Genomic DNA, 12,655 nt, shown 5'->3' with positions numbered 1-12,655 from the left:
CCAGTTTTGAATGACAGCTTTGTTGTTGCTTGCTAGTGTGGCCGTTCATTTTTGTCATTCATCATGCAACCGCAAAATGTTTTGTGGTTGCTGGACGGTTTGACAGTTATCGATAATTTCGAAATATCGACATTCAAAACTGACAATAGGTTTGTACGATAACCCAAAAGTTTGTACAAATTTGTACAAACTTTTACAAAATGCTGTTCGATAACAAACTTGTTCAGTAAAAGAGAACTGACAGAACTTGCAAGTAGTTGCAAGAACTTGCAAATACTTTTTACTTGCAAAGTTATCGAACAGGCCTAATGTGTACCCAGCTTAAAGTGGAAGTCGTAGAAAAAAATAGAAACTGCTAACTCAGAAAACACTTTTTTTGTGTTATGCCACTCTTTGAGTTAATGGGTGATAAGTTAAGGCCGAAATTCAATAGATTTTTGTTGCTTGCTTCTCTTTTGTTGACTTCAAACCGAGAAATTAAATTGTACTATTTTCAATAGGACAGCCCTCAACGAAGCAAGATTTCCTTTCAGGCGCCAAAGTTAAAAATTTCTTAACTTTGGAATTCTTATTCGATTTGCTATGTGACATTTCATTTTGACAGTTCATTTGAAACAACACAATCAATTTCAACAACAACAACAATTAGCAGTGACTTGCTTGTTTACATTTTAAATTAGATTTTTCATTTTTTACCATAAAAAACAAGTATAAAAAGGATCAGTCGGCTTTGCCGACAGAGATATGTATATATACCCTCAGCCTGTGAAAATTTAAACACTTTTTTTTTTCAAAAAACGTATATATTTAAGGGGTTTTGAAAATGTTGAGCGTATGAACGACAAAAATATGGATTTGGATAGAACCTCCTAAAGATTTGCGCGGAAGGTATCTAAAGGAATGAACCGATATATTCCATTTTGAAAGTGGGTCTTATTTTGGATGTCATTCCCCCCATAAAATTCAAAGGTTTTGGACTATTATATCAGGAAACATGTACTTGCCTACGAAAAACATAATATCGCTGTAAACAGTACCACTAGATAAAAAATTTCAAGGGATCCTCGCACAGACCCTTAACCGTGCTTTCTTTATGAGATATCGCGCGTACTATTTTAGCTAATATTTTCGATTTTTTGTGGGGGAGGTACCGGAAGGAGTGGATCTACAAGCACCACCTTCGAATTTCATCTATTATTCGAAGAAATATTACGACATGCGAAGTGTGGATCAACTAAGTATTTAGTTCGAGAGTTGTCGTGCTCTCCAACCACTACATGGTGCCATAGAGGGTTTTTACATTTTCGCTTCAACAAAAATCAAAGTGATTCCAGAGCAGTTCTTAAAGTGAACTTATCCAAAATTTTGTGTGGGAGGTACCCGAAGTAGTGGACAAATATAGTCCATATTCAAACCTTATATATTTTTGGTAGATATATTGGGATGTGTAGATTATGGACCAAATCGGTCACTACCATCAAGGATTATCATGCGCACAATTTTCGGAACATTTTTGAACTCTTGGGGGGAGGTACCTGAAGGAGTGGACTGATATGACTTACCTTCGAACTTAAACTAAGTTTGGACAAAATATTACGAAGACCAAATCGGCAGATCCGTTCAAGAGTTTTTTGCACCTTTCAGGCTATTTTCTCAGGAAGTATGGACTAGCCCCTGATGAAACTTGTACCGTCGTATGAGGGGCAGTGAATACAAGTTGCTAAAACAAAAATCAAAGCGATTCGAGAGCAGGTCCTAAACGGAACTTATCCGAAATTTTGTGTGGGAGGTACCCGAAGGAGTGAACCGATTGAGTCCAAATTGAAACCTCATCTAAGCCTGGTCGACATTTCACGATTTGCAAAGTATGGACCAAATCGGTTACTTCCTTCAAGAGTTATCGTACGTTAAAAATTTTCCGAACATTTTCGAACTTTTGTGGGGGAGGTACCGGAAGAAGTGGACCGATATAAACCATAATTCGAACTTAAAGTAAGTTTGGACAAAATATTACGAAAGCCAAATTTTGGACCGAATTAGTTGATCCGTTCGAGAAGTATCGTGCGCTCCAGCCATACAGACGGACATTGCTCAATCGACTCCAAATTGTCTGAAACACATTTCGTGCAAACATACTTGGGGTCTAAAACCATTATTTCGATGAGGCACATTTTGCCGTATGAAAGTGTATATACCCTCGTTAGCATAAATGCTGAGGGTATGAAAAAATTATCCTTTTAATAGTTATGGTGTCAAACCGTCATTTAAGTTCCTCACCGTAATATTTAGAGCTTTTGGAGCATTCCATCCATAACCATGGACTTACCCACGAAAAATGTAATATCGCTGTAAACAAGACCGCAAGGTGTACGATTGTTCAAAATGTGCAATGTCTCCTCGAACAGCCCTTAAACTACAATTATGTTGAACTTTTGTGAGGGATCTATTCGAAGATGTTGTCCCAAATAGACCCCGGTACTTGATGTATGATATATGTTCGTCTGGAAGTAATTTTAAGGTATTCAAAGTTCCCGTCAAATCGGATAATTTAAATTTTGTGTTGGAATTACCTAAAGGAGTGAATTGATATAATCCATATTCGAACATAATATGTGTCTCGAAATAGTCGATTTGGAATTTCGAGAGTTATTGTGAGCATGAGTTTAGGGAAACATTTTGAAGTCTTGTGGGGGAAGTGCACAAAGGAGTGGACTGATATGATGGTGATGTACATTTTTATCGTTAGCCTAACGACTGGGAGAACAACATACAATACAAATTACGGGCATAAGCTCTTTGGTATTGTACTGTAGAGTTAACGAACAACATCCAGTAACAATTTGTACAAATTTTGAGTATACGAACACACATAATTTTTACACCATGATGTAAATATGCCTTGCCCATGGCAGAACTACCAGGTAGTGGTATCACACCAGCTGATTGAATATGAAAAGTCAAATCGCTTTATAAAAAAAATATTTTTGTTGTAATTTCCCCAACAACATAAAGAAAGTTTTGACATAACATATTCAAAATTTTACGATGCCACTACCTGGGTAATTGTGCCATGGCCTTGCCCCAAAGACATATTTTGACAAGTTAAAATAATATTTTAACTTGTCAAAATAAGTACGCCCATAAATAAAATAAATGTTCAGATTGTTTCTAACGTATATGTAATAACCATTTGTATTCGGGTACAAATTGAACAAATTCCTAACAACGAAAGCAATCGTAAATTCAAAATTTAGCTTTCTTATATATTTGTTGCTGAACTCTCTTTCATTTACAACTCTCCCACAGAATGGATAATTTTCTTATTGAAAACAACCGCTGTACTTCTATATTTCTCTCTCCGTGTATTTGTCTCTCATTTCATGCACAATTGCCAGACAGTTACCATTCACAATAGCGAACTGTCATTGGTGTACAGAAAATAAAATAATCGGAGAAAAGAAGATAGGATTTGTGTTCCCAGTGAATAATTAAATTTGCAAAGAAAATTATAAACAAATACTTTGTAAATAATGGATAACAAATTGTAAAGAATATATTTTGTGTGAAAAACGAAATTAAATAAGTTTCTTTTGACGGGTGTTGGTGTAGAACAAGAACGACCGCTGGAATTGATACTTTTGCCGAGTATTTATTGAATTTACCAAAAATGTGCTAAATGAAATTTCCAGGAAAGAAATTGCAAAGTAAATAAACAATAAGAAGAAAGCAAAAAACCCATCCAAGTGAATTGTGCAAAATAAATGATTGCAATTTTTCGGCTGCATTTTATTAATTGAACGCACACATATAGGCGCACAATTAATTTTCATTGTTCTTCTTCTTCTACGTATATTTTCTACATTGCCCGCACAAGAAGACAAAAAGAAATTGAGGTAGCAAAACAAACGGAAAACAAAACAAACTGAATAAGAAAGTTATAAATTATTCATAAATTAAGCAAAAACAACACTAATCAATGAACAATGGATAATTCAGATTATAATTTAACTTCCCTGCCACCGATGATGAATGTAGATGGTAATGGCCAGTTGTTAATGCCTTTACCAAACGGTCAATCACTGCAGCCAGTACCACCATCCGAGCATCAACAAGAACCGCAAACTGAATCACATCATGAATTACAACCTTTGAATCCAGTTTCTTCAGCTGCTAGTGCTAACTTACCGCCATCCTCGATTGTCCAGCAATATGCCGGCCATGCGACAACTATTCCACAACAGCAACCTATTCCAACAGCTTATGGTGGTAATGTCAGCACACATTTACCGCTGACCGGCTTTTTTGGTGAGGTAAGTTTTTACATGTTATCGCGTTATATTTGATTTCTTTATGAATAATTCTCGAATTTGCGACTTTATATAAAAAAATAATAGGTTTTTCATTCCGTTTGTAGAACAAGTGCAGTTTAAGAGCACAAAGTATCAGTTATTGTGGGTGACTATGTCTGTTAATTGTTGCTTTTGTAGCAGCATAGGTTTGATGATGGGTTGGTAGCTGCTGGCCGAATCACTTTGGTTTCGGGTCAATCCGGTACAAACGAATCCACTGCCGTGGGATTGCAGGGCATGTGTTATTGTTGTAACCCCTACAAGTAAAGTAAATATGAAATTAATATTTAGACATCTAGGCATCCACATCCAGTCCCAGAAAGCGGGCCGCTTCAGCTGGAAGTGTCCAAAGAGACTCCGGCGTCAGGTCTGTCGGTTGTGCAGGACACGTGAAGAGTTTCCGTGTGATGTGTGGAGATTGGCCACATTTTGGGCATGTGTCAGTTATCTCAGGATTCAGGAGGGAGAGATAACTGTTGAGGTACCTAGAGATACCATATCTGAGCTGGGATAGAATCGATCTGGTCTCCCTAGGTAGGACCCTCTCATCGTCGCTTACAGGGGGGTCTCCCACCGGTTAGGGTGGTCCCGTTTCTTGCATTTAATCGCGTGTTGTTGTGTTAGGAGGGTACAGTGGGATTTTTCCGGAAGTAGTTTGGTTTCATGCTGTAAGTGGCGACAGTAGGACAATAGGCCTGTATTATTCACCTTTGCTGGCTTCTGCAGAGGGACCATCCTGCCAACTTTCCAGGCTTCTGGAACAACATGGGTCAATTACTCAACTCCGGATACATTCTGTTACTTAAGCATTACCATTGGCATTCCGTGTGGGTCCAACGCTTTGGATGATTTCGCCTTTCGGCTGATATCTTCAACAACTTTCATCGTAAATTGTGTCGGTACCTTCTCACCTGAGAAGGCACTTGAACGGGGAAGGACGTCGTATCACTCTCGGATACTCTATACATTTTCGATTAATATAACGCCTCTTCGGTCGGTCACTATCACTTCGTTGAATGTAATAGCCGCTCTACCATTCGTCTTTTCCGAATTCGTGCGTTTAATAACTGTTACCCATAATTTACTCAATCCTGTATCATTGTTTTAATGGCTTCAGTTGTTTTAGCCACTTTTAAGCGTTACCCGAGCATCTGAGGTAATGGGTAACTCTCTGAATCGATGATTGGTAAATTCAGAGATTATGAATTCGTGTGGTATGTTAATGGGGACGATGTTAGGAAGATGGTCTGAGCCATTGGAAATGACGGGTTACTAGGACATGCCATTTATAAGACCGGGTGTCACAATGGTGATGTCTGGCGATCTGTGACAATCTCCTCTTATTCTCGTAAGAGCATCTTCGTTCACCAGGCGATATGTGGAGCTATTCGTATATTCAAAGTTCGTTGCAAAAAAGATGAGTTCTTGGACACGGACATATCCACAATGGCGAAGATTTGGTAAGCTTTCCCCGAAACTGTCTATTTTTTGAAGTTTGCTTGAATGTGATTAAAATTTGGTCATTGTGGTCCCCGCAGGGCTATTAATTTTATCTTGTCCAGGTTGTAAAAGTAGGATTTATTAGTGAAGGAATTTTTCCAGGAACATTGTTATTTCAATGTCCAAAGCAAAATAGTTATGCTCCAAAATTTGCACTCATACAAATTCTTCCTCATAAAAGTCGCAAAAACATTAGGAAAATAAATTCCAACTTTGTATTGAAAAGTAAAAACACCTTTAATTTCTTCCAGAGTTCCCATCTGGATGTTCTTAATGCAGGATATACACCGGCTGCTGAAATGTTGCCACACACTCATACACCCGCATTGACACAAACCATACCAACAAGTGTTTTAGAGACTCCAGCAGGAATTGCAACTAAGGCCACAGAAGATAATTCAAGTCAAAATTTAACTCTTGAAGTGGAGAATTCGTCCGCAGAGAAAATTGTGGAAAATAACAATGAAAAAGATGGTAAAACTGCAGAAGATAATATCGATGTCCGAAGAAATTCTTCGGATGATAAAAGTACTGAAAAGGATAATGAAAAGGAAACTTCCGTAGATGATAAAGCTGCGGAAGGCGACGAGGCAACCAAGGTGAGCGAAAAAGTTGCCAATGACGATGAGGTTGTGGCCCTTGAAGATGAAGACGATGCAGAAGATGAGGAAGTTGAAGAGGTAGTGGACGAAGAGGAGGAAGTGGAGGAGGAGGTGGAAGAAGAAGAGGAAGATGAAGGTGAAGCCATTATACCTGATGATGGTATACCACCCATTGTCATTAAGGATACAGAACCCACGGAATCAGCTGAAGAAGAAGAAGTGAACGATGAGAACAAGCCCAATGAAAAAACTAGTACAGAAGAAAATAAAGACCAACCCTCGGATGAAAATAAAAAAGCTCATTCCGAAGATGGTAAATCTGATAATGACGCCGCCGAAGCTGCAAGTTCCTCCACACTAAGCTCACGTCGAAGACAAGAAGAAGAGGTTGATGAAAATCAATGTCGTGTTTGCTGCAACAAGGACAATTTGGTGACACTTTTCAAAAAGATGGAAGACCAACAAACTGTTGCCGATATGCTAATGCTGATTTGCCCCTCCGTGCATATAGCCATCAAGGATTTCCTGCCTCAGTTCATTTGTAACACTTGTCTGGACAATGTTATTAAGGCAGTGCAACTTAAGCAGCAATGCGAAACAACCGAAAAGGAATTGCGCAAAAAATTGTCTCGACACAAAAACAAAATTCGACGACCCACTGGCTATGTGGTCATTGATGCTCCTCTCGATTCTGATCCCGCCACGGATGATGAACAATCCAATGATGAGGAATTCAAGGTTTCCGACATTGCCAGTGTTTCGCCCAGTGAAGATTCTGTTTCATCTGATGAATCGGATGAAAGCAAAAAGAAAAAGAAAGGCAAAAAACGCCGTAAATCTTCGTCGAAATCATCCAAATCAAAAGGTGCTAAATCGGGGAATGGTTCTTCGGATGAAGATGATGGTGATCCCATTGGAAATCACAAGAGAAAGCGCTCCGACAATTCCTCGCCTGAAGTATTTGCCTGTGATGAATGTGATCATGTCTTCCACCGTAAACAGTCGCTGGTATTGCATCGTAAGGTGCACACAAATGAACGCGAACCCATAGCATGCAAAATATGTGGTCGTATGTTCAAAATAAAGGGGGCCTATCGTACACACATGGAACGGCATCGCGACGAGAAGAATCTTATGAAATGTCAAAAATGTGCACGCACCTTCTTTAGCAACATTGAGCTGAGGCGCCACATGATCGAGGCCCACAGTCAATCGGGTGCCATACTGGAGTGTCTAAAGTGTAAGCGTAAATTTGTCTCTGCAAGTCGTCTGGAAAGTCATGAAAGTCGTTGTCACGGTAATGGAAAGAATAAAAAAGGCAATGATGCCAACAGCTTTGTCGTTGGGCAGGATCTATTTAAAACTGTGGCACCCCTAACCACAACCTATTGGAGTGATAGTTATTCGGACTAAAAAAATCTAAGTTAACTAACAATACAATTGATGTAAGCGTAAGAAGATTAAGTAAGAAAGAAAAAAAGAAACTACTGATTACTTATGAACACTTTTTTCATATATCTGTTGATCAGATTTTGTTTTCTTGGTTTTTCTATTTTTGACCATTGTGGCATGCAATCAAAATTGACATTTACAATTCTATTCATTTGCTTTGCAATTTGCAATATAGCAACTAGTTTTTGTTTTTTTCCTTAATCTAAGCAATTAAACATTACGAAATATTTGATCTAAATATAAGAAATTGTATTTTTTATGTATAGAGTTACATAAATAGTTTTTAAACAATTTCAGTTTTTTTATAATGCAAAAAATACACAAATCATGTTTTCTTTTTTATTTTACAAATACAAAATTTAATAAAAAATAATGAAAATTAAAAAAAAAATTGGGAAAAATTTATGTTGGAAAACTATGTGTAAGTACAGTCAAGTGAATTAAAACTATTAAACAAATAAACACATCATGTAGGGTAGAAGGAGAGCTTTTGCCACTCCCCAAAAATCAATGCAATCATTCAAATATTATGGACGAGGCAAAAATTGACAAGTAAAATATCATTGATAAATACACAATTTAGCGATCAAAATGATGTTTAAATATAAGTTATAGTTTTCAAAATAATCAGTGGTGAAAGCTCCATCTACTACCGAACATGTTCGAAATAGTTTCTTCCAACATCCATCATCAGTATTATTAGTATTTATTCAGATTTACTATCCTCAGTAAACACGTGCAATGGTATAACTGTTTGTATCAACAAAACAGATATATAACAGATATAATATGATATAAATGTGTGAATGAGTGTAACTGGTATGATATTGTTTGGGTTGTGTATACTCACAATAACATAACTGATTGAAACAGTTCTGTGTTGTATATGAACGAGTTAGAACTTTATTTGTTTTTTAGTTCTCAAGTATCTGTTGTACAACAGATATTTTTCAAATACTACAGATACCAACAGATACTATAGGCTTGCGTGAATAACTTCTAAGGAAAATTTCATAAAAAATTTAATTTTTCCACATTTTTTTGTGGAAAAGGACATGAACAATTACAACTAAACTCACCAATTTGGAGTGGACCAACTTGTATTTATTGAATCGACAATGGACAAGTATGGTTACCTAAACATCATTCAACATCATTCAACATTCTACATATCCATACTCACTCAATGTTGGAAAATGTCGGAACTGATATATTCAGTTGTATCCATGCAGGTGTTTAATCCTCAGCTTTATGGCTTAAGAATATTATACCTCACATACAATAATAAGTCCAAATCTGTTTCAGATAATTTGTCATCGCGCGATAAGTCTCAAGGAAGGTAAACGATTTGGTCCAAACTTTAGACTTCGTACTGTTTCTTAAAAACATAGATCGTGTTCAAAGATGAATCATATCGGTCCATTCCTTCGTGTACCTCTCGTGCAGAAGGGCTGACTTCCGAAGCGTCAGTTGCTTTGTAAATGTCTTGAGCACCCTATTTCATATCGCAGTGATACATAATTAATGCGAAGTATTGCACTCCTAAATGGTCATTTTAATTTAGGTACACCTTACTGCCCTGTAGTGGGATTCTGTGACTTTTTTCCTACCGAACCGATAACGTTAATTAACTAATTAATATGTTCGGTTGAAATACCAAAAGTGCTATTCTGTAACTCTTAAGTAATCGATACAAAAATTACAACGAATATCAGTAGAATGCACAATGGTCCCAAATCCAAATTTTCTGGCCAAAACTATTTCAAGGTCCATTTGTTATTGAAATTAATTATTATTTTTAATAAATGTGTACAGACAGCAATTCTTACGTTTTATCGACCAAAATGACCAAAAACTGCCAAAATTTGTTGAACAGGGTGGTCCCGTTGTGTGGGGTCTAAACCAAAACATTGACCTATGTTAACAATTTTTGGTACGAATGATTCATATCTTCCAAGAGGTCGAAATACCAAATTTCAGCCGAATCGGTCATAAAGTGTCGCTAAAATTCACAAAATATCTAAAATCGGACGGTACTTTTATGTGGGGGCTATGACAAAAAATGGACCTATTTTCAAAAAACTTACACATACTTGTTTTCTACACTCTGAAACCCTTAAATATGAATTTTAAGAAAAATCGGTTGATAGATGTGGGTATTACCGTTCTATTTCATTTGGATACTACGTACAGTCACAACAGGTATTTACAAAAAATTCTCCCATCTTAAAATAGAAAAATCCACTTTATTTTAACTGTGGCAAATTTGAGCAAGAATTTATTTCTCAATTTATTAGTTCAGACCCCCAGCTATCTTCCAAAATCAATTTGGAGGTGGACAAACTTGGACATTTTTTTAAAAGTTTAAATATATTTTAAAAATATTTGTAAAAAATAATTTTTAATATATATATATAAAAATTGATTTTTTACGCTAATTTTACAAATTTCATCGCCCTTTTTTAAATATTATGAAAGTACTCATTAACAGCTTTCCGATGCATAATAACTTTGGTCTCACTTCTGTATATTTATGCAGCGAGGCAATACAACAAAAATTGTATATTTTACGCCACAAAGTCCGTTTTATTTTTACATAAAAAAGTGCCAACTTTGGTACTGCGCCAATCAACGAATACTAACGTTATTTACAAAAACTAATTATTTTCAGATGACTTGAGGTGTTTTTTATTATTCTGTGCAAAAAAAAGTTCAAATTTCGAAACTTCAAAAATAGGGTTTTGGCCAAAAATTTCCTGATTGAAACCTATGTGGAATGACTCAATTTCAAAGAAGTACATAAACTATTCTAATTTTTTAAAAGTTTCTTGTTATTTTTAGGAGAAATGGAAAAATCACCACACTTTAAACGAAATAATGCGCATTCAAAGTTATGGGATTATAAAATGTTCCAGAAAAGAATTATCAGTAAAGGTCCGCGTCTTCCTATATCCTCCATTGAAGCGTACCTATAGATTTACGGTATTTTTTAGGTTTTAACCACGTTATCTTACTAAAATATCAGAAATTTGGTATTTAGTCTTCTTTGAGTCTAAAAACTTTACGCCAGAAATTTGTCGGTATAGATCGACGTTTTGATGTAGCCCCCATAGAACGGTACCTCCCGAATTTCGGCATTTTGAAGGTTAGCGACATTGTTTTACCGAAATTGCTGAAATTTGGTATTAAGTCTTCTTTATAAACGAAAGGAAACTAATTGTTTCATTTTACTTAAATACCACTCGTGGTGGAGGGTATAACAAGATCGGTCTGGCCGAACTTAAAGCCGTTCTCTTCTTGTTTTGTTTAAAATATGAAAATTCTTTTATGTCGGAAGACTTAACGACTCCTTTTTTTCGTCGGTAACCGGTAACCGTCCGACCGATTATTTTCGATAATTACCGTCATAAAATGCCGACAAAAATCGCTAAAATTTGTATACAGAATAGCACTTACCGACATATGGCGTACGTAAAAATACTGTATGAAACATTTGTTTTTATACCCTCAGCATTTATGCTAACGAGGGAGGGTATATACACTTTCATACGGGCAAAATGTGCCTCATCGAAATAATGGTTTTAGACTCCAAGTATGTTTGGACGAAATGTGTTTTAGACAATTTGGTGTCGATTGAGCAATGTCCGCCCGTCTGTCTGGCTGGAGCGCACGATAACTCTCGAACGGATTAACCGATTCGGTCCAAAATTTGGCTTTCGCAATATTTCGCCCAAACTTAGTTTAAGTTCGAAGATGGGTTATATCAATATATATATTATATCAATATATATCACCAATATTTTTGAAAATGTAACATAGCTGAAGCCAAGGTTTACCCTTTTAGAATACGCGACTTGTGGTTCTATATTGTACAAATTAAATGTTTTTGGATAAAATGAAATGTTTTTGGACATGGCAAAAAATATTGGCCCTAAAAGATAATTTGCATGGAAGCTGTGGCTATATTTATGTTAAAAAATGAGTAAAAATGGGTTGAAGCCACCATGTCTTTTTATGTTTTTTCTCGATTTGTGAGTAAACCAAACTTCTCTCGATTTTCCTGTCAAAGTAAAAGTAGAAGCAAACTAAATAAGGATCATCTCACTAATGTATTACTTTTCAAAATTTTAAGTGCTTCTACCATTAAATGATGTTGATATTTTGAAGCCAGATTTACAGTGTTTTTTGAAATTTTCTTCTAATTTCATTCCGCAAACATCTAAATGCGGAAATTTTGTGTGAACATTTTTGTAAAAAACATATTTTTCGGGCCTAATTTTTACAATTGTCATTCGATTTGCTCGTACTTGATTGCACATTTTAGTTTTTTACGTTCCGTTCATTCCCCGTGAAAATCCATCTACAAAAACGCGAGTTACAGGAACGTCCAAAGTAGAAAAATCACCTAAAATTGTTTTTGGAAATATCGCGTAATTTATCGCGTTTTCTGCGGTTCGTTTCCGCTGCAATGAAACAACTAATACAGCATCTTCGTTTTAGCGGAAACAGAGATTTGAAAACTGTGATGCTTCATCCACGGTTCTTAATTGATCGCCTTGAAATAGATATATATCGATGTAGATTTTCATGGTGGACATTGAAATCGGATGCGGACAAAAATTGTATGCACTTTGCGCAAATTAGCGATATTTTATAGGTATTTTAATGCTAATATGCAGCTGATGCTACATCTTATCCTCCAAATTAAATTTCGAAAAATATATACAAATTAACAGATATGGTCTTGCTGTA

The 12,655-nt window shown here is 36.1% G+C and overlaps 2 protein-coding genes across 9 annotated transcripts in view; both read left to right on the top strand.

Annotated features, from left to right (window-relative positions):
* Nucleotides 1–12,655, top strand: part of LOC141405569 (G-protein coupled receptor dmsr-1) — a 344,854-nt gene that overhangs the window by 151,982 nt on the left and 180,217 nt on the right. The gene's annotated exons all lie outside the window — the stretch shown is intronic.
* On the top strand, nucleotides 3,391–8,294 carry LOC141405565 (uncharacterized). Its single transcript, XM_073990070.1, has 2 exons — nucleotides 3,391–4,310; nucleotides 6,101–8,294. Exons 1-2 carry the CDS (start codon nucleotides 3,984–3,986, stop codon nucleotides 7,862–7,864), a joined length of 2,091 nt encoding a protein of 696 aa, XP_073846171.1. The 5' UTR covers nucleotides 3,391–3,983; the 3' UTR covers nucleotides 7,865–8,294.

Source organism: Musca autumnalis, unplaced genomic scaffold (assembly GCF_047663935.1).
Source record: "Musca autumnalis isolate F117 unplaced genomic scaffold, ASM4766393v1 scaffold_5, whole genome shotgun sequence".
Taxonomy (NCBI): Eukaryota; Metazoa; Arthropoda; class Insecta; order Diptera; family Muscidae; genus Musca; species Musca autumnalis.
This window is presented reverse-complemented; position numbering and strand designations above follow the sequence as displayed.

What these genes read in the sequence shown, in the direction of transcription:
- LOC141405565 (XM_073990070.1), top strand. Translation starts at nt 3,984, where the DNA reads ATGGATAATTCAGATTATAATTTAACTTCCCTGCCACCGATGATGAAT. An exon ending in TGACCGGCTTTTTTGGTGAG is followed by an intron (nt 4,311 to 6,100) that starts GTAAGTTTTTAC and finishes AATTTCTTCCAG; the next exon opens with AGTTCCCATCTGGATGTTCT.